Here is a 27,065-nt window from a genome sequence, read left to right as displayed (position 1 = left end):
CATCAAACCGTTTTACGGCTGCTTAAAGGTGCTAAAGTGTACAGTGGAAGCTTTCATTAGGCTGACAGCCTTTATACTACTTTAAAGCTGCTTAAGGGTGTTAAAGTGGCTTGACAAACTACTACGAAGTTTTCATTCACAGCACAGCATACATACTGTCAGATAATAGAATTTCGCAATTCGGATGACAGCAAAAGTTTGTCAGTTATCGACATTATCGACTGCTGCAGGCTAGGCGAGCTAGGCTCCAGGTGTAAAGATAATCCCACTGTCTGTTATGCAGATGCAAATGGGTCGGATCATACGCTGAGTGCTTATGGATCAAAAGATAGCGGGTTCAATTCCCGAAAAAAGACTTGCATTTTTAATTAGCTTACTACTTATCGAATTTAAGATTTATTCGAAATTAAAAACATCGCGTTCAAGACATGTTCACTGTAAAATAAAAATGACGCTTTCCATTTTTTGACGTAGGACTACGTCTTTGTTTACTATACTGGGACTGGGTAGCACTTTGTGAAAACGAAAATAGAAATGTAACGTTTGAATGAAAGATTTCAAATGCTAATAACTACTAAACTACTGAACGAAACTGAACAATTTATATGTCGTTGGATAGATAAAATGGCCAGCAATTTTATAGGGGGGTAAGAGAGCGATTTTAAGGAGGACGTAAGAGGGGGGGCTCCTATACAAATGAAACACAAATTTCCTCATAACTCGAGAACTAATCAAGCAAAAGGAGCTAAAATTGATATGTAGGGTTTTTGGAGGCATGAATTTATTTTGAATTTATTTATTTTATGATGGGCTTACCCCTGTGGAGGAGGATAAGGACTCTCATGCAAATAAAATAGAAATTTGTCATTCATTACCATTTCAATCTTTATGATGCACACAAGTGATTTTTAAAGGAAATATCTTTGTCTTAAAGGTTGCAGGCGTTGTACTTATGAACCCCCGTCCACGTAACACTTTTTGTCAATTACCTGGTAGTCTGTTCTCGGTGGTTTATAGTAGTCTTAGATCTGATGATCTGATATAGTCCTACGTCACCCTTTCGTACAACCCTTAGGGCTGTATACCTTGTAGTTTTTAAATTAAAAATAGATTCTTTTGGCTGCAAAAAGGTTAATGAGATGTTGAAGCGACTGGAAAAGCATTGCAAAACTATTTCTCGTTCTAAAAATAGAATTGACAGCATTACGCAAATTGACTATTTAAAAGCGCGCAAAAGCCTCTAATAAGCTTCATTGCAGTTTCGAAAGCAGCCAAAAACAAGTCCGAAGCTTGATAAAAGCACCAGATTTAGATGTTTAAGAGCTGATAAAAGGTTGGTAAAATGCATTGATTTTTATTTTTCAGACTAATAAAAGAAACTAAGTTGATTATTTGTAAATTTGTAAATTTATCAATTCTCCATGGTTTTAATTGTTTCAAATATTCAAACGAGTGGCTTCAATGCGAATAAAAATAAATAAAAATAAGCGGGTAACAATATCAGATATACAAATCACTGTGATAGATCTGTGAATAAAGTAGGCTTATTTCCACTACTACACTTCACAAAAACTTAGCACACAAAATTAATCACTATACAATATTTTGTAAGACAAAATGTTCAATATACATTTGGCAGATAACGAATTACAGCAGGTTTTCGTTCTTTTTGACTCTAATATGAGAGGCAGAGAGATATACAAGTTGAATGTAAAAGATTTGATCACTTCCCAAACTAATTGGATCCTCATATGAAGCATTGCTCTGTGAGACTAAGAAAACGAAAGCAACAAGGATGATTACAACGCAAAGTTACACTAGTTTGATATGCGTAGATTCCAGCCATTTATTACTATGTACCACAGATGGGTATACTTTTTTATTACTTTGTTAACGACTCGTAAATAGCCGTCAGGTAAATGTCGTCAGTTAGTTATGGCTAAATTATGAGTTAAGCTATGTGCATAAATACGCGTTATTACTGGAAAAAGCTTTCCAGACGCAAACGTTCTAATTTTCCAAAGGGACATACAAATTCATCGATTGACGTACGGACATGTCAGAACCATGGACCCACTATTGTTTCATTTACGGTAAATATTACTTTTTATAAAATCATTTACGATAAACTGCAATATCACTTGCTCTGATTCACAGCTTCTGACGTCGTAAACCATAAGGCCATTAGAACAAACAGTAAACCTTCAAGAAGCAACTGACTGAGACTTTTTTAATTAGATCTCAGAATAGAAGCAAACTTGTCTGACTAATTACCAGTACACTAAATACACTTGTTCGGTCTGGTACTCTTAGGAATGACCGTTCAAATTGTATTCCTACTGGTGCTTGCCACTTTGGTATGGCTTCTAAATTTGTTCTTTCGTCAACGCTCCTTCGGAGCGAATATTCCCGGGCCAAAGTGCTATCCTTTGATAGGAAGTTCGTATCTATTTTTTCGGAAGGATCACTGCGAAACGTTCGATATCATCTACAAACATTTTGCTCAATACCCTAAATACTTCAAATATGATTTCGGCCTACGCAGGGTAATATGTTTAACCGATCCTGGTCTAGTTCAGCAAGCTCTAACCAGCAATGAGTGTCAAAATAAAGCGTTTATGTATAAATTTTTCGAGGTCGATTATGGACTGCTGTCTGCTTCGTGTAAGTAAATAGTACATGATGTATGATGTTTTATTATCAGTTATTAATCATATTATTTTCAGACCACGATTGGAAACAGTACAGGAAATTACTAAATCCTGCGTTTAACAGAAAAATCCTCGAAAGCTTTGTTTCTATATTTGAAGAATGTTCGAAAACTATGACCGAGCGAATGTCAGTACAAGACGGTCGAGGAGAGTTCGATGTCCTGCACTTTACTTCCGATTGTACTCTAGAAATGATCTGCCAAAGTTCGTTGGGAAGCGCGGTTTCGACACAACCTCAAGTCGCAAAATTTTGTGTCCTGTTGGAACAACTTTTGAGTTTATTGTCGCAACGATGGTTCAAAGTAATCCTTCACAGTGATTGGTTGTACGCTCTTACGCCAATGTACAGAAAGAAAGAACAATTGAGGGCCGATATTCAGGAAATCGTAGAACCTGTGAGTCTTCCTACTACTTCCTACTATTATTATTCTATTTGTATTTAATAATTCTACTTACTTCATTCTCCATAGCTAATTACAAAAAAACGGGAGCTTCTGCGGCAGAGGAATGAATCCATTGATTCGTGGGAAAAGGAAGTCAATCGGAAACCTATGATTTTTGTTGACCAGCTATTGAAAATGGAACGTGATGGACAAGAGATTACCATTTCAGAAATTCAAAGTCACATTTATACAATTATTGCTGCAGTAAGTCGTGTGCAATAAACTACACTTTCAATTTTTAACATTCTAACAATTTTTAACAGGGTAACGAAACTTCCGCTCTACAGACATCTTACGTCCTTCTAATGCTTGCCATGTTTCACGATGTCCAGCAAAAAGTTTATGACGAGATAATTAATATCTACGGCAATAAAGCCCATCAAGAGCTTTCTTATGATTCACTTCAACAGCAATACTATCTGGAAATTGTCATCAAAGAAACTATGCGGCTATTCCCGGTGGGCCCAATTGTTGGTCGTGAAACAATTCACCCAATGCACCTTGGAGATCTGAACGTCGTTCCACCTGCTACAACCTTACTAATAAACTTCTACGCGCTTCACCGTCGTCCGGATTTATGGGGACCGGATGCGGAACAATTCGATCCTGAGCGGTTTCGTGAAGATAATTCCTCCAAACGACATCCTTTTTGCTATTTTCCATTTGGTGGAGGTCCCCGGATCTGCATCGGATACCGCTACGCCATGCTGTCGGTGAAAGCGATGGTAACTCACGTTGTGAAGGAATACCACTTACGGACGCAGCTGAAATTGCACGAGCTACGACCGTCACACGAAATAACATTGAAACTCCCACAGGGGTTTATGCTGTCGATTGAAAAGAGAAATCATAACATATAGTTGAACTAATTTGTTACATTAAAAAGCACTTTTTATACCTGAATGTTTCAAACTACAAAGTTTTCCATGGCATTTTAATATCTGACATTTATTTACATTTACTGACTAATATTTCGTTGTTGAATATGCTCAGAATTTGTAAATAAAGAAGGATGACATTTTCCCTGTAAGTTCTGCCAATTATATATTGAGCCTTCCAGTTACATACTTAAAACTAAAATCTTTACCAACCACAGCTCATTTTGCTTAACTGAATCGTACACCGCCTTGATATCCACAATGAGATGGTGAGTTTGTAGGTACCTACTAGGCAGTACTTCCGGAATTTATCTAGAAAAACAGGCTGCTATTTTCAGTCTATAAGGCTTATACAAATTTAAAAAAAAGTTTATATCCTGGTGTCAAAATATACTTTTGGGGGGGGGGGGGGGTTAAGCAAGAAAAATATAATAACATCCAACCTCCAATAACTAAACGAAAAAGAAGCAACCAGTGTTTATTTTCCCGCATTATAAAAAATCTAATACAAAACTTTTTTACAATACTTCAATTTTAGTTCAAACCGAACCAACCATCAAAATTTTTCGTCCAAAGCACATAAAGTAGGCATCCTGGTAGAGATGAACCAGCTTGATAAAAGTGGAGTGCCACAGATCACCTAAGGGAGCCACAACTTGTCCTTCATTTAAATTTTGTTTTGAACATGCGTGTCATTCGGTTAGTTACCTGGTATTTTAAAATAATCCAAATCCTTGTCGCCAACTAGCTCAGAACTCGGTAACCACAAAATAGTATGAATATCAGGGTATTCCTCAGCAGATGTTGGTTCTCCAACAATAAAGTGTTTACCTTTATATTAAGAATGCAAACCGTTTCGATAACAACTCTGTGACAATCGAAAAAGCTCACAACTCTTAACTTAATTCCTTCTGGCAGGGGTGGTTCGCTCACCTTGGTTCGTATTTTATTCGTTTAGCAGGCACATCTCAGCAAGGTGGAATTTGGGGAAGTTGTGTATGGGACATTTGTAAAGCTAATGTAGAACAAGTTGTTGTCTGCGGTTTCACAGAATGTAGCCGGTTCGTATCTTTTGTATTCATAGTGCTGTACGGCTGTTCATTTACTAACGGAGTTAGTTCAGCAATCTTATGGATAATAAGTGACTCTATAAAAGCCCCATACATAACATTTTCGAATTTTGCTTTGTTGAGGTGTTAGTTAAATAAGCAAAATAGGTGCACTCAGTGCAGGACACCCTTGCTTTCGAGCAAATAAAACACACATTAGTGTTAAATTAAATCTTAAATTGATCAGCAAGAATGATAACTAAACGTTGAACGTATCAGAAATATTTGGAAGAGTGCTCATTGCGCATAGAAAATCCTCATCTAGCTCAATAAAAAAGCAACATAACTTAACATGACTTGATTTTAAGTTGTGGTCGAGGCGGGCATTTGATAATCGTAACATGCCAAAAGTCAGAAAATTTAAGTTTCGAACACTTCAGTAACATCTTTCTACATGTATCCAATGCATGGTAAAAATTTGTATCTTTAAATTTTACGCCCATTACTTCCAAAATTAGGGTAGCCAAGTACGGTATAAAACGACCATTTTAGAGCCCCAAAAGCGCCGCTATCTGGTATTCCGGAGTGTCTAATTTGTCGTATTTCTATTTTAGTCTTATCTAGTACCTATACCGGGAAAAAAATAATCCAACTGCAATTCGAAATTTCTCTGTCACAAGCGATACCAAATTTCACTAATATATTGTTTAATTGATTGTTGCCTCAACCAAATTCGGTTCTTTTAAAACAAGTTGAATTAAAAATGAAATGAATTAATGGGGGTGGTGTGGACTAAAATGGACCATGGGGGATTTTAAACGCCGAAAAATACCAGATGTCTTTTGTAAACGACGCCTTTACCTCGTGGTTGAATTTTGAACCAGGAAAATAACACGAAATTATCACTCTTCTTTTAGCTGAAAGCTCTGAAAGAGCTAAACCAAGAAAGCTTTGCAATCGTACACCAAACAAATGCAAAAAGCGCCTTAATTTAGTTTTTTTTCGTATAACAGATATTAAACGCGTTTTTCGACATAACCCAAAGCTTTGATCTCTTCGAAAGTCGAATATTGTCATAATAATTCTAAATTATTATCGAGAGGCTTGGGAGAATTCATGAACAAACGAATAAATTTGGATTCTTTTTAATGTTTACGATATGTAACTTTCAACAGAGTGATAAGTTACCTATGTACATGAGAACTAAAAGCTATAGAGTAAGGAGGGGTAAAAGTGCGATGAGGGTAAAAGTGCGATTCAATGATTTATCAGTGCGGATTCCGAGTAAATTGACTACATTGGCATGAATGAGTGAGTACTTTGACAGCTTAAATCTATCATAAACATTTGTTGTTTACGAAGCATAGTTGCTGAATTATGAGTAAATGTTATTTTGGAATGGTTTTGATGTTATGTTTCGTTGTACGGCAAATACGATATCAACAGGAGGATATTACTTGTTGATAAATTGTAGCAGCGTTTTACATCACTCAGATATCTCTCATGAAATTACGGTGAGAAGAACTTACAAAATATATTTCGCTTTTCCATAATTTAATAAAACCCCGTCAAACGCCTAGCGGGGAAAAAGTTCGATTTACTGACGGGGTAAAAGTTCGATTCATAGATCGAGAATCTAACTCATTTTACTGACGGGACGACGGGACTATGCAAGTCCTTGCGACTTGTAAGTTACCGCGCGCGACGCTGTTCGTCTCTCAGCGTTTTAGCCGCGATTCTCAACGGGGTTGAGATTTCGTTGCTATCACGAAGCGAAAAAATTTCAGTTTGTTTCAAACGAAATTTTTATAACAACCTAAAAATATTTTTGTTTCAAAACAAATTTCTATTTGAATCAAGAAAATAACAGTTTTGAATTAAAAGTAAAGTATTTTCAAATTTAGTTTAACATTGATATAACAATAAATATTTCAATCATGCATATCAGTTTGAAATTTCTGTTTGTGCGTAAAACAACCATAAATGTGGTTGAAACTACTTTTTTACCTTTGTTATAGAGTAAGGAGGGGTAAAAGTGCGATTTAATGATTTATCGGTGCAGATTCCGAGTAAATTGACTACATTGGCATGGATGGGGGTACTACTTTGACAGCTTGAATCTAACGTAAACTTTGGTTGCTTACGAAGCATAGTTGCTGAGTTATATGCAAATGTTATTTTAGGACGGTTTTGATGTAATTTTTCGTTATACGGGTAATACGAAATCAACAGGAGGAAATTACTTTTTAAACATTTGTAGCAGTGTTTTACATCACTTGCATATCTGTTTTGAAAATATGGTGAAAAGAGTTTACAAAATATATTTCGCTTTTCCATAAGTTAATCAAATCCCGTCAAGCGCTTAGCGGGGTAAAAGTGCGATTCACGGACGGGGCAAAATTGCGATTCATGGACGAGGCAAAAATGTATAGCTAATTATATTCAACTTTTGGCACTATATTACAGATACTGGAAATGGAAGATCTGCAGAAAACTTGAAAACAATATTTTCCCGCTGATGAAACAAAAAAACAAACGTTTGGGAAATTTTCGATCTGACAGAAGCTGCAATACACCAGCGCAAAACAGGAAAAGTGTAAATTGAGAATATTCCTTACCGAAACATACCGCAAATTGAAGATAATATGGCTTTGTTAGCTACTGCAGTGCTAATTTCATGGATTCTGGCTTCGCACTTTTGCCCCGCGGCATTCGTACTTTTGCCCCGAGTGGGGTAAAAGTGCGAATCGGCACTTGATCAGAAGAATGAAGAATTTATTTTCAATAACACTATTATTCCAGATGATTTATAGTTGAATGTAAAGACATTGAGTAGCTGCATCACTATAAAATATATTTTGTTGTTTTCCTTCTTTATATCTCGCGAAAATTGATGACAACTTCAAACATCGCACTTATGCCCCGCCCTACTCTACTAATCGATATGCTCGTAGGGTTGCCAAGTGGCCGGTTTTTGGCCGGCCCGACCGGTTTTTCACTTGTAAAGCCGGTGGCCGGTCAATCCGGCAAAAAGGTCGGTTTTCCAACATATGAAGCCGGTTTTGTACTTTTTGCCTGATTTGTTAAATTTTCTGATAAATTTGTTAGCAATCCTGAGCAATGGCTCATTGAAGATAGCCAGTTTTGCAGTGACAATACCTTGCTTCTGGTGGTAATATACATTAAATTGTCCACTAGTGCCAGGAGCAAGTAGTTGTCATTCTAAAACTAGCTATCTTCCATAATCCATTCAACGTTCCTTGTAGTTACGACTGCGATGTCCTGCCGTTCGCCATCTCGACAACTGACTGCTCATTCCATTTACACGGAAAACTGTCAATCGACTCCCACTTTCTCTTTATGCTACTGGCGACTGTCATTAACGCACATTACATCTTCCAGGCAAATCCTCTAATATGCTATGTAGATGCAGATTTAGTGCTCGCCACCTAGGACAGGACATGACTTGTGACTTCTTACAGCAGTCCCCCGAATAACGCGGTGGGTGGTGGTGTACGCCCATGGCGATTTTTTAGTTATCCATTAACCAATAAAGTTGATTTTTGGTACATTGTTAATATGTGGTACAATCTAGTCAACTACCAAAAATCAACTTAATTGGTTAATAGACCGCTGAGATCGCGATGGGCGTAGTTACTACAGTGATGGCCAACCCGCGGGTCGCGGGCCGCATGTGGTCCTTCGAGATGATTCGTGCGGCCCGCGGATTGATTTGAAAATGGTGGACTTATGCGAAATTTTTTTGATGACATAGGAGTCCCTCTGTTTAGTCGTAATGCCAGTGTTGTTAAAAACTCGAAATCTCAAAACTCATCAAAAATCAAAATCAACTGTGAATCATGTCAACTTGATTCTATGCAGAAAAAACTCACGCGTGAGTTTTTCTGTTTTCATAGCAAGAAGCACAAAACTCACACATATTTCTTCCCGCTTGATCATTTTCTGCTTTGCTTCAACTGCTACCCGGAGCTATACACATACTTGTTGAACAGCATAGACATTCTCTCGTGCGATACGTAACTGTGACTGAGCGTAAGAGAATGAATCTCTAAATAAATCGTAAAGTTAAACTAAAAAAACTACATGTTTATCTAATTTATATTAGGCTTTTTACTTTCTAGTTACGAAAATGTCGATTCCCGCGAAGGAAAAATGTAAATTCTGCCAATTTGTTTGCCATCTTCATTCATGAATGTGTGCTAGCTTTTTTCGCAGCTGATGTTTTCTCAGGCGGTTAATTCTCTTTCGCTCTTTGGTTCGTTGTATGAAATGCCAGCTGTGGAAGAAGTAAGCAAAATGCTCACAGCTGAATTTGCTTCACATCGCATAGCAACAGAGACATCGCATATAATAGCGAGAGAAATTCATATGTTCGGCGCTTCTGATCAAAGTTGAAATTTCTTGTGCTTGAAATCTCATTGAGTTTTTTGCTGCTATGAATTTTTCAACATTGCTCATGCATGTTGATTCTGAATGCTTTCCGGTTTAAATCTTGGGGTGATGGTTTTTGTTGTCGCATATTTTACAATGCGCCTGCCAATGCCTGCGAAACATTTGGCGCTCAAACCAGATCACTCTAGGTACGATAACCCGAATCTTTAATTCAAACGTTAAATCCGTACTGCTTTAAGCCTGCGAAACGTGGTGCGTCTCAGCGGAGACAACGCAAAAACTGCAGTGTAGTAGATAAGCCTGGTATTAATTAAAGTTGGCATTCGCCAAATATGTTTATTCGCTATATTCTTCCAGTTATAGACCTCAAGCGCATACACGCACACTGGCAGACGGCTGCCTTGCTAGATATGAAAGAGTGGAAACTATAGTTACTATATATATAGTTCGGCGGATAGAAAATCGGGAGCCAAATAAACGTCAAAAGCGAAGCCAAAAGCTTTTCAAAATCCAAAATGCAGGAGTAATGTTAAAAAAACACACTTTATTTTCATAGAACTAGTCATTTTCAACACCCGCCAGTGGTTATTTTTCGTAAAAACATGCACATTTCACCATAATTTCAAATTTAATTTCATAAATCAGGGATGCCAATTCGCCTGGTTTTCAATCCGCCGAACTATATATACAGTAACTATAGTGGAAACCCATCAAACATGATATGTGAGCATAAATTGCGTTAGCCGTAGCTTTCGCGTTGACGGTATTGAGCGATCTCTTGTCCACTTACAGAGCTTGCGCTCACACTCACACATGCGCAGCTCTGTAAGTGGACAAGAGATCGCTCAATACCGTCAACACGAAAGCTACGGCTAACGCAATCTATAGTTCTATAGGTGTCCACTATAGTTACTATATATATAGTTCGGCGGATAGAAAACCAGGCGAATTGGCATCCCTGATTTATGAAATTAAATTTGAAATTATGGTGAAATGTGCAGGTTTTTACGAGAAATAATCACTGGCGGGTGTTGAAAATGACTAGTTCTAAGAAAATAAAGTGTGTTTTTTTAACATTACTCCTGCATTTTGGATTTTGAAAAGCTTTTGGCTCCGCTTTTGACGTTTATTTGGCTCCCGATTTTCTATCCGCCGAACTATATATATAGTAACTATAGTTTCCACTCTTTCATATCTAGCAAGGCAGCCGTCTGCCAGTGTGCGTGTATGCGCTTGAGATCTATAACTGGAAGAATATAGCGAACAAACATATTTGGCGAATGCCAACTTTTATTAATACCAGGCTTATCTACTACATGCAGGTATTCATTAACCGGTGCCTGCGATACATCATTCGTGCCTGGTGGCCTGATAACTGGATATCCAATGAGAAACTCCATCGTCGGTGTCATCAACGGCCGATAGCCACAGAAATTCGTGAACGTATGTGGAAGTGGATCGGATACAGCTTGAGGAAAGGAGAACGAGGTTTGCAGAGAAGCACTCGACCGGAATCCTGGCTCATGGCGACGCAGCCTGGTCAACGACATCCGGGCTGTAGACGAGAACCTGTCCTGGTGACAGGTAAAAGCCATGGCGAGTAACCGTCAGCAGTGGAGATCTCTGATTTCATCCCTTTGTTCTGCCGGACCGGCGGATATGGACACATAAGTAAGTAAGTAAGTAATATTACACAATTTGTTATGCACAGGAATGGCCAGAGATTATTGCGTCCCACGGCAGTCATGGGCGATCTGATTTGGCCCGCACTATGCTTATGCCTGGACACCACTGTCCTAGTTGATCACTAATAACAGATTCAATTTGGCCGAATTACACTTTCACTAGAGTTTAGTTTGTTTTATGCTAACACGCCACGATAAACAAACTGTGGTTTCCAGCAACACTTTTGCGCTTCCCTCGTGAATTTTTGTTTCTACAGTTGACAGCAAATTGGCTCTTTTGCGATACAACATGTCACGTCCTGTCCTAGCTCGCCACTAACTACACGGGTGGAAATGTATTCTCCAAAATAAGCAAAATGCCTCATGATTTCAGGTTTCTAGCTTATGTTTTATGAAAATACACCATGAATAATAATCATAATATCGCAAACTTCTTACAGTACAACACAACGCAAGATTATGAACTATTATTCATGAATTTGTACTGCTTGATACGATGGCAGCTCAGTTATGATTTGACAGCAATTCAAGCTTCATGATTTCATGACTTTATTCATGGTATCGGAATCAGATTTTTTCCGTGTACAATATCCTTAACGAACTCGTAAAGCTCATCGATTTTCACCCTAATATCTTAATATGCTGATCGTTGTAGTCTTCCACTCTTGGCAAACACATTCGCCTCTTCGTTTGGCGTAAGGCCATTATCACTAGTTAGAGATAACCTAGCTATCTATACCTATAAAATGGATTTCCCCCCCTAAGAGCACTCCTTTCCATACAAATTAAACATAAATTTCTGCATAACTAGAGAACTAATCAAGCAAATGGAACCAAATTTGGCATGTGGGTGTTTTAGGAGGCAGGAATTTTTTCTATGATGCATTGAGACCCCTCCTCTCTTTACGAGGGAAATTATGATCCCTCACTCCCCTTTAAGAGGTTGGCTCCCATACAAATGAAATACAAATTTCCTCATATTTTGAGAACTAATCAAGAAAATGAAACCAAATTTGGCATGTGGGGGTTTTTAGAGGCAAGACTTTTTTTGTGAATTAGGATCCCTCCCCTGTTTAGGTGGGAGGGGCTCCCATACAAATGAAATACAAATTTTCTCATAACTAGAGAACTAATCAAGCAAATGGAACCAGCCCCGCGCAGAAATCACCTCTGTCTAGGTTTATTTGTTTTTCTAGGTCTACTGACCTCTATTACTTTCCTTCAGTTGGGTTCGAATGAGCGACAGCGAGTAAGGAGAGGATCACCCCTGCGAAATGGTACTTTCCACGAAAAAGTTTTCCGTGAAATGATACATTCCGCTTAAGGTTTTTCGCGAAATGGTATTCGGTGAAATGTTATACAATCACGGTGAATATTGCTATCCGTTTTATTATCCGCTTCTGCCTGAGCAATGCACTATGGGCAAAAACGAGAGAAAAAACGGACGCAATTAAGATGCGGCCTGCAGGCTTATAAAATATAGGTGATCTTATGTAAAATTCTCCGGAGAATCGCGTGGTGCCCACCCCTTTCCTGTCTGTCATCGGAAAGTGCCCCGCTTTGCACATTTTCCCCTATTTTGAACATTTTTCACCCTTACTGGATTATTCCAAGCAAGGTTATGAGAAAACAAACCGCAAAAATCTACTAATTTTGTGTAAAAAAGTCCGCAGAATCGAATAGGACTTATCTCATTTAGTTTAGAGCACATTTTTTTTTTTGGTTGAGCTCCCGTTATCAAACCGACCATACCAAACAAGAATTCAACCAAAAAAATTAAAGTGCTCTAAAATAAATGAGATAAACCCTATTCGATTCTGCGGAATTTTATACACAAAATTATTAGATTTTTAAGTTTTGTTTTCTCAAAGCCTTGCTTGGAATAGTCCAAAACGGGTGAAAAATATTAAAAATATGAGAAAATGAGTAAAATGGGGCACTTCCCGATGATAAACAGAAAAGGGGTCGGCACCACGCAATTCTCCAGAAAATTTTACTTAGAATCACGTATATTTTATCAGCCTGCAGGTGGTATCTTAATCCGTTTTTTCTCTCATTTTTGCCCATAGTGCAATCGGGGGAGTTGTTTTCTATTTTACTGTGAGGAAAAATTGCAAATTTGTATATTAAACTACCCATACCCATGCTTTCATAGTTACATAACTACCAAAATGAATCATCTAAGGTTGAGCTCTTCAGAAACTTGCAAAACTCGAGATTGTGACAAATATCATTCGAGATTCATGATTTATGTACAGCACAGTTAATTTGTGGCAATACGAAGTTTGTCGAGTCAACTAGTAATAAATAAACGTATAAAAATCCATTTTATTATGCCGGCCACCTATTTCTTGTGAAAGAAATTAAACGAGTATCAATACGATTGTTCATAAATCAAAGGTACTACATTAACAATTAACGAAAACATGTAATTTATACAGCAAGCACGCTGTTATAGTTTTCCCAACATAAAATTACAGCTATGATTTTTTACGTGCAAAACGATTTTCCTTCCGTATAGCACTATTACTACCGATTGATGATTGAGTTTCTCTCATGCAACTATACTATGGGTTACGCGTTTCCACGGACGCGATAATTGAGGTTCGATTAACCAAAATCACCTCACAAGCCTTGGGGAAGTCTAGGCACCGACGGTAGACAGATTGCACTTAATTTCAATCAGACCTTTGGTTAAATGATTGACGTTCGTGCCATAACGTAACAATCAACCGCTGGATGGATGCATCTACTGGGTACGCTTGTACGTCGCGGAACTTTTACTTTTGGCAAATCTTGTGCAATTATCGAACTCTTAGTACCTGCCAGCGTTAGGCAATTTTGACGGTCATTGCTCGAATGTTTTGATGAGAAAATCAAATCTGAGCGGCGATTATTGATTTGTGCTCATTACTGTTGTGCCCATAATATAGTAATTTGATCAATAAAAAATGTGTGTTTTAAATTGGGAAAGTCGTTTGAAAGTGTTACGTGTTTTTATTACACCAATTTCTTTAAAGGTACTGATCAGAAAATTCATAACAACCTATTTTTTATTCAACCGAGTCAAATTACCTAGGCGTTAAGTATATTTAGCTACGACTTCATTTAACTAAAATTTGTCTAACAAAAAACTATGGTCTATGTTTTCGGCAACACAATTGAAGATCACGGTCTGCAATTACTTCAACAATAGTAGTGTTATTGTACTACGAATTATTCCGATTCGGTGACTGACAAACGAAGAGTAATTTACAATGCCAGACGCAATAACCAACGACCAACTCCTGCAATCATAAATCGATCATCTCACCATCTTGTAGTAAACTTTTTATGCTTCACTCAATGCCACTGACTACCGGCCGTCGTGTTTGTCACGCTACTAACGCAGAGCATCGCGATGGGTTGTTTCGCTCCACCGGCCAACCATCAATAAGCTTGGCCACTGACAATAACCAAGTGATGAAGAATGCAAAATCGTCGCTGCCAAATTAGTCAATTGTAAGTCATCGCTGTAAGGTCCAAACACCGGTTTCGACATCAGGTGGCAACACTAATTGGATAATTTTCTGCGAATTAGTCGGTTTCATCTAAGATTGACACTCGAAATTTGTTACTCTTGCCTTAGACCAGATGCACCAACAATCTTAGAAGCATATCTAACTTCGCCATATAACTGTAAATTTAAATGAAGGAAATCCTCCCTTCCTGCAGTTGAACAAAAAGAACGCTAATGATAAATGCCAATACATTAATAATTGATTTCTCTCATATCCGACGAAAGAAATTCTCACAACCTATAAACGAATTCACTGGAAAGCTTTGCCGGTAGAATGTGATTCATATTTCCGCCGACATTACCTCCAACCAGCGAGGTACACATCTTATGCAATTGAAAAAGCAGCCCCCCTAATTTAATCAAGATCTCATTTGTTTTCCACCCTCCTTTCAGGTTCCTTTCAGTACCGACTACCGTCCGTTCGGGATACTCAACGGCTCGGTTGACTGTAGGTCAGTTCTTGTTTCGCGCTGAAATTGGCACAAGTTGAGCATTCGCCCGTTTCCCTGCCTCCTTTCACAGAGCAATTCGACTCTCCACACTCTATTCGACGGAAGTGGCTTTAAGCGGTATTGCACATAAGGCCCTACCAGCGACTTTACCGACCATATTGCATGCATTGTAGAGCATATTGAGGATCGACACAAGTGAGAACAGTTTAACGGTGAAATTATGCACCGATAAGCTGACCATGCAGCAGAATGGCGCGTATTGTATAAAAAATGTTCATAACTGTATTACCTTTCACAGGTACGGCACTGGTCTAGATTTGCAATGCCCATTAGTTTGCTGGGTCATTGAAGAATGATTGGAGAAGTGGTCTAGATACAGGTAATTGATTATGTTTTCAAAAAAGTAATGTGGTTGAGCTTTGCATCAACCGTCCCTATAAATCCAGCCAGCAGCGATCACTGCTAACAAACTTACATCGTTAACACGTACTTGAGCATGAAGCTACTTAACCAGCAAATTCCCATGACCTTTAATTAGAGCTGCATTGTCTCTTACCAGTAGTTCGCTGCAGTTGACAGTCTCCAGATTGTTTTCTGTCTGCCTGTCAACCCTCCCACGGTTGCGTAGCGTAGAAGCCTCTGAGCCAATTTTCCCCATTTCACATGATGCGCACGTCAAGCGTACAAATTCGTCCGCCCCTCCCCCAGCCACCCGCTGCTGCACCGACATCGGCCTGTGTGAGCAACACCAAGTTCCAATTGTTGCATCTCCAGCATTGTGAACATTTTTTGTGGAGCATAGCATAATGCAGCTGGAGAAGTGAGTGCGATCCAGATTAGGTTAATTATGTGGACTCCTTTTGCGTAAGTTCACCGTTTTCATTTTTCTGTGGAAAATTCACTCTCCCCCTTTAGATTTGAACTGCGTTGTTGGTAGCTGCAGTGATTAGTGAATGCACATAACAGCAGGTGAATGGAGCAGTCTAAACTTTTCAGAAACGTTGGCTCGCATGATGAAAAAATATCAAAATGACTGTTTATATTTGTTTTACGGCTGTGGTAAATGACTTTTTAGTCTGCTAATTGCTAGATACCTCCAATTTGAATTCAATCCATATTTATTAATAACTAGCTGACCCGACAAACTTCGTATTGCCACAAATTAACCTGTGTTGTACATAAATCATGAATCTCGGATGATCTTTGTCACTATCTCGAGTTTTGCAAGCCCCCCAGTGAGCGGCGCTTCCGACGGCGGGTCACCGGCAACACTCGCGACCGGCTCGTCCTGAATGATCTAGTGTTACTATAGATAGTTTTTGTGGTCTTGTTATTGATTAATGTTTTATGGAAGAGTCTCGAATTTCTCGAGTTCGATTAGTTTTTGAGTTTCGCAAAAATTTCTGTTTTATTTGTATGAGAGTCCATATCCCCCTACCACAGGGGTGAGAGGTCTCTAACTATCATAAAATAAATTCAAGACTCAAAAATCTCCTACATGCTAAATTTGGTTCCATTTGCTTGATTAGTACTCAAATTATAAGGAAATTTGTATTTCATTTGTATGGGAGCCCACCCTCTTAAAAGGGAAAGGGGTCGTAATACACCACAGAAAAAAAATTCTGCCATCTAAAACTCTCACATGCCAAATTTGGTTCCATTTGCTTGATTAGTTCTAAAGTTATGAGCAAATTTGTATTTCGTTTGAATGGGAGCCCCCCCCCCCTCCTAAAAAGGTAAGAAGTCCTAATTCATAATGGGAAGAATGGTTGTCTCCAAAAACACCCACATGCCAAATATGGTTCCATTTGCTTGATTAGTTCTCGAATTATGAGGAAATTTGTATTTCATTTGTGTAGAAGCCCCCCCCTCTTGAAGTGTGGAAGGATCCTAATTCGCCGTAGAAAATATTTTTGCCTCCAAAAACCTCCACATGCCGAATTTGGTTCTATTTGCTTGATTAGTTCTCGAGTTATGGGGAAATTTGTATTTCATTTGTATTGGAGCCCCCCCTCCTAATGTGGGAAGAGGTCCTAATTCATCACAGAAAAATTTCTTGCCTCCAAAAACACCTACACGCCAAATTTGGTTCCATTTGCTGGATTAGTTCTCGAGTTATGAGGAAATTTGTATTTCGTTTGTATAGGACCCCCCCTCCTAAAGTGGGGAGAGGTCCCAATTCATCATTGAAAAAAAAATTGTCTCCAAAAACACACATATGCCAAATTTGGTTCAATTTGCTTGATTAGTTCTCGAGTTATGAGGAAATTTGTATTTCATTTGTACAGGAGCCCCTCCTCTTAAAGTGGGGAGGGGTCCTAATTCACCATAGAAAATTTTCTTGCTCTCGAAAACCTTCACATGCCAAATTTGGTTGCATTTGCTTGATTAGTTCTCGAGTTATGAGGAAATTTGTATGGAAGCCCCCCCTCTTAAAGGGGAGAGGAGTTATAATTCCTCTTATAAAGAGGGGAGGGGTCTCAATTCACCGTAGAATAAATTCTTGTCACCAAAAAAACACCCACATGCCAAATGTTGTTCTATTTGCTTGATTAGTTCTCGAGTTATGAGGAAATTTGTATTTCATTTGTATAGGAGCCCCCCCTCCTAAAGTGGGGAGAGGTTCTTATTCATCATAGAAAAAATTCTTGCCTCCAAAAACACCTACATGCCAAATTTGGTTCCATTTGCTGGATTAGCTCTCGAGTTATAAGGAAATTTGTATTTCGTTTGTATAGGAGCCCCCCCCCCACTTAAAGTGGGGAGGGGTCCCAATTCATCATAGAAAAAATTTTGTCTCCAAAAACACACACATGACAAATTTGGTTGCATTTGCTTGATTAGTTCTCGAGTTATGAGGAAATTGGTATTTCATTTGTACAGGAGCCCCCCCTCTTAAAGTGAGGAGGGGTCCTAATTCAACATAGAAAATTTTCTTGCCCTCGAAAAGTTTCACATGCCAAATTTGGTTCCATTTGCTTGATTAGTTCTCGAGTTATGAGGAAATTTGTATGGAAACCCCCCCTCTTAAAGGGGAGAGGAGTTATAATTCCCCTTATAAAGAGGGGAGGGGTCTCAAATTACCCTAGAATAAATTCTTGTCACCGAAAACACCCACATGCCAAATTTGGTTCTATTTGCTTGATTAGTTCTCGAGTTATGCAGAAATTTGTGTTTCATTTGTATGGGAGCCCCCCTCTTAGTGGGGGGAGGGGTCTCTAACCATCACTAAAACCTTTCCTGGCCCCAAAAACCACTACATGCAAATTTTCACGCCGATTGGTTCAGTAGTTTTTGATTCTATAAGGAACACAGGACAGACAGACAGACAGACAGACAGACAGACAGACAGACAGACAGACAGACAGACAGACAGACAGACAGACAGACAGACAGACAGACAGACAGACAGACAGACAGACAGACAGACAGACAGACAGACAGACAGACAGACAGACAGACAGACAGACAGACAGACAGACAGACAGACAGACAGACAGACAGACAGACAGACAGACAGACAGACAGACAGACAGACAGACAGACAGACAGACAGACAGACAGACAGACAGACAGACAGACAGACAGACAGACAGACAGACAGACAGACAGACAGACAGACAGACAGACAGACAGACAGACAGACAGACAGACAGACAGACAGACAGACAGACAGACAGACAGACAGACAGACAGACAGACAGACAGACAGACATACAGACAGATAGACAGACATACAGACAGATAGACAGACATACAGACAGATAGACAGACAGACAGACAGACAGACAGACAGACAGACAGACAGACAGACAGACAGACAGACAGACAGACAGACAGACAGACAGACAGACAGACAGACAGACAGACAGACAGACAGACAGACAGACAGACAGACAGACAGACAGACAGACAGACAGACAGACAGACAGACAGACAGACAGACAGACAGACAGACAGACAGACAGACAGACAGACAGACAGACAGACAGACAGACAGACAGACAGACAGACAGACAGACAGACAGACAGACAGACAGACAGACAGACAGACAGACAGACAGACAGACAGACAGACAGACAGACAGACAGACAGACAGACAGACAGACAGACAGACAGACAGACAGACAGACAGACAGACAGACAGACAGACAGACAGACAGACAGACAGACAGACAGACAGACAGACAGACAGACAGACAGACAGACAGACAGACAGACAGACAGACAGACAGACAGACAGACAGACAGACAGACAGACAGACAGACAGACAGACAGACAGACAGACAGACAGACAGACAGACAGACAGACAGACAGACAGACAGACAGACAGACAGACAGACAGACAGACAGACAGACAGACAGACAGACAGACAGACAGACAGACAGACAGACAGACAGACAGACAGACAGACAGACAGACAGACAGACAGACAGACAGACAGACAGACAGACAGACAGACAGACAGACAGACAGACAGACAGACAGACAGACAGACAGACAGACAGACAGACAGACAGACAGACAGACAGACAGACAGACAGACAGACAGACAGACAGACAGACAGACAGACAGACAGACAGACAGACAGACAGACAGACAGACAGACAGACAGACAGACAGACAGACAGACAGACAGACAGACAGACAGACAGACAGACAGACAGACAGACAGACAGACAGACAGACAGACAGACAGACAGACAGACAGACAGACAGACAGACAGACAGACAGACAGACAGACAGACAGACAGACAGACAGACAGACAGACAGACAGACAGACAGACAGACAGACAGACAGACAGACAGACAGACAGACAGACAGACAGACAGACAGACAGACAGACAGACAGACAGACAGACAGACAGACAGACAGACAGACAGACAGACAGACAGACAGACAGACAGACAGACAGACAGACAGACAGACAGACAGACAGACAGACAGACAGACAGACAGACAGACAGACAGACAGACAGACAGACAGACAGACAGACAGACAGACAGACAGACAGACAGACAGACAGACAGACAGACAGACAGACAGACAGACAGACAGACAGACAGACAGACAGACAGACAGACAGACAGACAGACAGACAGACAGACAGACAGACAGACAGACAGACAGACAGACAGACAGACAGACAGACAGACAGACAGACAGACAGACAGACAGACAGACAGACAGACAGACAGACAGACAGACAGACAGACAGACAGACAGACAGACAGACAGACAGACAGACAGACAGACAGACAGACAGACAGACAGACAGACAGACAGACAGACAGACAGACAGACAGACAGACAGACAGACAGACAGACAGACAGACAGACAGACAGACAGACAGACAGACAGACAGACAGACAGACAGACAGACAGACAGACAGACAGACAGACAGACAGACAGACAGACAGACAGACAGACAGACAGACAGACAGACAGACAGACAGACAGACAGACAGACAGACAGACAGACAGACAGACAGACAGACAGACAGACAGACAGACAGACAGACAGACAGACAGACAGACAGACAGACAGACAGACAGACAGACAGACAGACAGACAGACAGACAGACAGACAGACAGACAGACAGACAGACAGACAGACAGACAGACAGACAGACAGACAGACAGACAGACAGACAGACAGACAGACAGACAGACAGACAGACAGACAGACAGACAGACAGACAGACAGACAGACAGACAGACAGACAGACAGACAGACAGACAGACAGACAGACAGACAGACAGACAGACAGACAGACAGACAGACAGACAGACAGACAGACAGACAGACAGACAGACAGACAGACAGACAGACAGACAGACAGACAGACAGACAGACAGACAGACAGACAGACAGACAGACAGACAGACAGACAGACAGACAGACAGACAGACAGACAGACAGACAGACAGACAGACAGACAGACAGACAGACAGACAGACAGACAGACAGACAGACAGACAGACAGACAGACAGACAGACAGACAGACAGACAGACAGACAGACAGACAGACAGACAGACAGACAGACAGACAGACAGACAGACAGACAGACAGACAGACAGACAGACAGACAGACAGACAGACAGACAGACAGACAGACAGACAGACAGACAGACAGACAGACAGACAGACAGACAGACAGACAGACAGACAGACAGACAGACAGACAGACAGACAGACAGACAGACAGACAGACAGACAGACAGACAGACAGACAGACAGACAGACAGACAGACAGACAGACAGACAGACAGACAGACAGACAGACAGACAGACAGACAGACAGACAGACAGACAGACAGACAGACAGACAGACAGACAGACAGACAGACAGACAGACAGACAGACAGACAGACAGACAGACAGACAGACAGACAGACAGACAGACAGACAGACAGACAGACAGACAGACAGACAGACAGACAGACAGACAGACAGACAGACAGACAGACAGACAGACAGACAGACAGACAGACAGACAGACAGACAGACAGACAGACAGACAGACAGACAGACAGACAGACAGACAGACAGACAGACAGACAGACAGACAGACAGACAGACAGACAGACAGACAGACAGACAGACAGACAGACAGACAGACAGACAGACAGACAGACAGACAGACAGACAGACAGACAGACAGACAGACAGACAGACAGACAGACAGACAGACAGACAGACAGACAGACAGACAGACAGACAGACAGACAGACAGACAGACAGACAGACAGACAGACAGACAGACAGACAGACAGACAGACAGACAGACAGACAGACAGACAGACAGACAGACAGACAGACAGACAGACAGACAGACAGACAGACAGACAGACAGACAGACAGACAGACAGACAGACAGACAGACAGACAGACAGACAGACAGACAGACAGACAGACAGACAGACAGACAGACAGACAGACAGACAGACAGACAGACAGACAGACAGACAGACAGACAGACAGACAGACAGACAGACAGACAGACAGACAGACAGACAGACAGACAGACAGACAGACAGACAGACAGACAGACAGACAGACAGACAGACAGACAGACAGACAGACAGACAGACAGACAGACAGACAGACAGACAGACAGACAGACAGACAGACAGACAGACAGACAGACAGACAGACAGACAGACAGACAGACAGACAGACAGACAGACAGACAGACAGACAGACAGACAGACAGACAGACAGACAGACAGACAGACAGACAGACAGACAGACAGACAGACAGACAGACAGACAGACAGACAGACAGACAGACAGACAGACAGACAGACAGACAGACAGACAGACAGACAGACAGACAGACAGACAGACAGACAGACAGACAGACAGACAGACAGACAGACAGACAGACAGACAGACAGACAGACAGACAGACAGACAGACAGACAGACAGACAGACAGACAGACAGACAGACAGACAGACAGACAGACAGACAGACAGACAGACAGACAGACAGACAGACAGACAGACAGACAGACAGACAGACAGACAGACAGACAGACAGACAGACAGACAGACAGACAGACAGACAGACAGACAGACAGACAGACAGACAGACAGACAGACAGACAGACAGACAGACAGACAGACAGACAGACAGACAGACAGACAGACAGACAGACAGACAGACAGACAGACAGACAGACAGACAGACAGACAGACAGACAGACAGACAGACAGACAGACAGACAGACAGACAGACAGACAGACAGACAGACAGACAGACAGACAGACAGACAGACAGACAGACAGACAGACAGACAGACAGACAGACAGACAGACAGACAGACAGACAGACAGACAGACAGACAGACAGACAGACAGACAGACAGAAATCCTTCTTTATAGGTATAGATTCAGTAGGGTCAAATGGCAAATCGGAAATGGCAATGTACAGCATCACTATATGTTCAAACTTATGTTTAAACTAATATTTTATGTTACGAGATACAGCAGAACTATCCACGGAGTAGTATCGATCATTACCGGGGATGTGCGTGTTCGAAAGAGGGAAGTGACTTTCGACTACCAAAACAAAGCATTTTTCGGTATATTTTTTCATCAACCAGCGGAATTGGGATTTCAGCGTCGAAATCTGTCCCTCAGTATATTCCGAGGCTCTTGTCTTCTTTCCGCACTTTATTCCGACTCTTTTCAATGTTTTGCAGATGTACTAGTGGGAAAAGTTGAACTTTTTTGCGGCATTAAAGTTGAACTTTTTTGCGGCATTCCGTTGGCTCACGAAATTCTTATTGTTGATAGCACGAGAAAGAGAATGAAGTCCTGCAGAAATGTACAACGCGCTCGTGAAATGCTTCTTGTTTTGACGCCATTTTAAACAAAACTTGACAAGTATAAACAAAAACAAAAAGACTGGCAGAAAGAGGAGAGAAAGTGCTAACACGTACACACTCCCATTTTTCCCTGAGCTCGTTTGTTGTTATGCATAGTGGCCTCGAAAAAATTCCAAAATTTTAGTTGTCACCCGTTAATTTTAAAGATTTAGGATAAGGAGAAACTACCGGAGGAGTGGATAGAAGGTGCTTATGTGCCATATATACAAAAAAACGCGGTGCTACTGTGGATCAACTTTTCATTCTTCGACAAATTCTCCAGAAATATCAGAAGTACAACGTGCCCACGCATCATGGTTCCTTGGATTTCTGGGCAGCATACGATACCGTCGAGCGCGAACAACTATCACAGATAATCCACGAGAACGGGTTTCCGGACAAACGGATGCGGCTGATCAAATCTACCCTAGAGTAGGTGATGTACTACGTACGTGTTTCGAGAGCACTCTTGAGTGTTGCGACTGTGCTGTATGTTATTGATCATCGCTACAAATCAATGCGTCGAAAATCAAATTTATGATAAAAAGAGGCTTCAGTGAAAACAATGTACAGTAACTATTGACGGCGATGAACTCGAAGTGGTTCATAAGTTCATATATTTGGGATCTCTGGTCACTGCCGAATAATGTCGAACCACAGCTTTTAGCTCATAGCATCTCCATACTCGTAATATTTTCGGTGGTGACCAGAGATTGCAAATATATGCACTCATCATAAACTTCGAATGGCTTGTAAGCTCAGATGCAATATTCCTGACTAGCGTCGATCTGGCTCTACACGCTATCCACATGAAGTATAGCGGTACAACCTTCGCATGACCTCACGACTTGCATAGGTAACTACGGGATCATAGAGCAAAGCAAAGCCATGAATATAAACGTCCTTAAGGACTCTTCTTTATCGACAAACAGACAGCAGCCGGTTATTAGAGTACAGGAATGCTACGGGGTTTGTGTAAAGATCCTATTGACTCAATAGCGGCATCACGCAGTCGATATTCAAACCTACGACGACTGGTTTGCTACACCAGCATCGTACCCCGGAGCTAACAGGGCAGGCAAACTGGGCGGGCGAGGGGTGCAGCTAAAGAAGGGGAGCCACACGAAATCTGCGGCGCAATCTAAGAACAGGAACCCTCCAACATCGGGAGCACCGCCTAAGAAGGCCCCTCCCAAATCTAACATGTCTGCTAGACTGCAGGGGTTTGCTGTTGCTGCTACAGCGGAATAAAGAAACAATAGACGATGCTTCTAAACGAGGACCCGATCGAGGAAGTAGCGGAAGCGAACCCTCTAGAAATGGGAGAGGTGCCACTTCCAGCTAGTAGCAAGCTGGAGGAGGCAAAAAAGTTGGCAAGCGCAAAGCGGCGACGCCTGCCGAGAGGACTAACCGCGCCTCAAGCAGCAAGCAGACGGAACAGGTCCCGGCTGGTGCATCCAGAACCGAAGACAAATGACGCGTGCTTAGGCGGAAGCCGTAGGAGACCACGGCTGCAAAGCCAAAGCCGAAGAAGGCCCATAAGGGCGATGCTGATCAACTCCGTAAGGTGAAAGCCGACCGTACACTGCAAGAGCGAGGAGCCAAAGTGGCAAAGACCCGCGGTACTCAAAAGGGGGAGATGCTGTTCGAGCTCATAAAAGACCCGACGGTTCAGAGCTCGAAGTATATTTCAAGGGACTGGTGGAAAAGTTGTTTTAAGTGCATAGGTTTCGGCTATCGGATGGGGAAATGCAAAGCTACCGATCGGTCTAAGCTGTGTAGGCGATATGTTGAGGAATGCTACTTCGCGAAAGGGTGACCCAGATGCCTGCTCTTCACAGCAGAAGCAGGTGGTCATTGAGGGCGACTCCAATGCCTGAGCAGTCGAATGGGGTAGTATGCAGACTGCACCTAGATGGCAAAGCTTATTGGAAGCTTTGTCAAGCTGGATGGGAGTTTGGCTAACGTGAGTTCCGTTAGTACATTTTCATCGATTTCACCTTCTGCAGCTCTACGCTGCTAGCTGACATCAGCTGGAAGGTGTCCGGTGAGTACACACATAGCGACCATCAAGCCATACGGAGGCTGTCGTCGCGAAGGCTTGAATCGACCACTCGGAAGTGGAAGGTGTAAGCCTTTAATAAGGAGCTTTTCGTAATGGCACTCAGAGCCGACACACGTCCTAATAAAAGCATATAATACAACCATACCTAGGAACGTGCAGCTAATGAACGGTTGTCGCTCGGTATACTGGTGGAACGAGACCATTGGCCTCCTTCGCACTAAGTGCCATAGGACGAGGAGGATTATGCAGAGCGCCCGCGCCGACGCGGACACCGAAATGCGTGGGGTCGAACTTAGAGCAGCCAGGTTGGTGATCAACAATGAGGTCAGGCGCAGTAAAAAAAACCATGTTTCCAGGAACTATGCCGCGAAGCGAACTCAAATATCTGGGGCGGTGCCTACCAGGTGGCAATGAAACAATTGAATGGTGCATCGACTCCGCGCCGAAAACCTGCCTACAAAAACTAATAGTCATCGTGGAAAGGCTATTTCCGCAGCACAACCCAGTAACATGGCCTTTGACCCCGTATGGTCAAGCGAACGACACCCTCATTTCGGTTACGAATGAGGAGCTCATAGCGGTTGCCAGGGGTTTGAAGGCGAAGAAGGCTCCCGGTCCTGACGAGATACAAAGGCTAGTGCTGTTACTCAAGCCGGGGAAGCCCCCAGGAGATACCTCATCGTACAGGCCTATCTGCCTGCTTGACACGCTAGAGAAGCTGTTAGAACGAATTGTCCTAAATAGGCCTACGCCCGTTATGGAGATCGAGACCGGGCTGGCAAAAACGCAGTATAGATTTCACAGAGAAAACTCCACCGTCGATTCCATCAAGTCAGTCATAGGGAAAGCGGAAAAACAAATGAAACAAAAGAGGTGGGGTGACAGATATTGTGCCATAGCCACGATTGACGACAAAAACGTCTTCAACAGCGCTAGTTGAGGAGCGATCGTAGTACTGCATACCCTAGTACTCTAGTACTGCACAATATGAGAATACATATCGAGCTATCATTTTTACTCTCAGTAAAAAATCAGCATAACGTATAGATATACGTGCTAATAAATCGTACTTGATGCGCAAAATTGGCATATGCGTACTATTCTGGAGGCGATATACGTGATGAGGAATAATTATACGCATTTTATGTATATCAGTATGTATATGCGATATAATCCGATAAAGCGCAACTCGTTCTATACTGCCACACAATTCTGTGGTGAAAATCGTATGCATGTCAGTCATTATCATTATATACGACTGCAAATCAACTTGGGTGCACTTTATTAAGTATTAGTTACGATTCCGAATTTGTTAAGAGATATTTACGATAATTTTCGTACATGATGTACGATTTGGTGCTAGCTGGGTACCGGACCGCCTATACAGGTTACTTAGAAGCTGTTTTGGGAACCGGACGCTA

The 27,065-nt window shown here is 41.6% G+C and overlaps 1 protein-coding gene across 1 annotated transcript; it reads left to right on the top strand.

Moving 5' to 3' along the window:
• The first annotated feature begins 2,315 nt into the window (after positions 1-2,315).
• LOC128739799 (probable cytochrome P450 313a4) lies at positions 2,316-4,014 on the top strand. The gene is made up of 4 exons (XM_053835302.1): positions 2,316-2,664; positions 2,727-3,106; positions 3,182-3,358; positions 3,418-4,014. The coding sequence occupies exons 1-4, from the start codon at positions 2,316-2,318 to the stop codon at positions 4,012-4,014; spliced, it is 1,503 nt and encodes a 500-aa protein (XP_053691277.1).
• The last annotated feature ends 23,051 nt before the right edge of the window (positions 4,015-27,065 follow it).

The sequence above is a fragment of the Sabethes cyaneus genome, chromosome 3 (assembly GCF_943734655.1).
Source record: "Sabethes cyaneus chromosome 3, idSabCyanKW18_F2, whole genome shotgun sequence".
Classification (NCBI taxonomy): domain Eukaryota; kingdom Metazoa; phylum Arthropoda; class Insecta; order Diptera; family Culicidae; genus Sabethes; species Sabethes cyaneus.
Note: the sequence above shows the minus strand (reverse complement) of the source record. Positions and strands in the feature narration are given on the sequence as shown.

What these genes read in the sequence shown, in the direction of transcription:
- LOC128739799 (XM_053835302.1), top strand. Translation starts at nt 2,316, where the DNA reads ATGACCGTTCAAATTGTATTCCTACTGGTGCTTGCCACTTTGGTATGG. An exon ending in TTCAGGAAATCGTAGAACCT is followed by an intron (nt 3,107 to 3,181) that starts GTGAGTCTTCCT and finishes CATTCTCCATAG; the next exon opens with CTAATTACAAAAAAACGGGA. An exon ending in TTTATACAATTATTGCTGCA is followed by an intron (nt 3,359 to 3,417) that starts GTAAGTCGTGTG and finishes AATTTTTAACAG; the next exon opens with GGTAACGAAACTTCCGCTCT.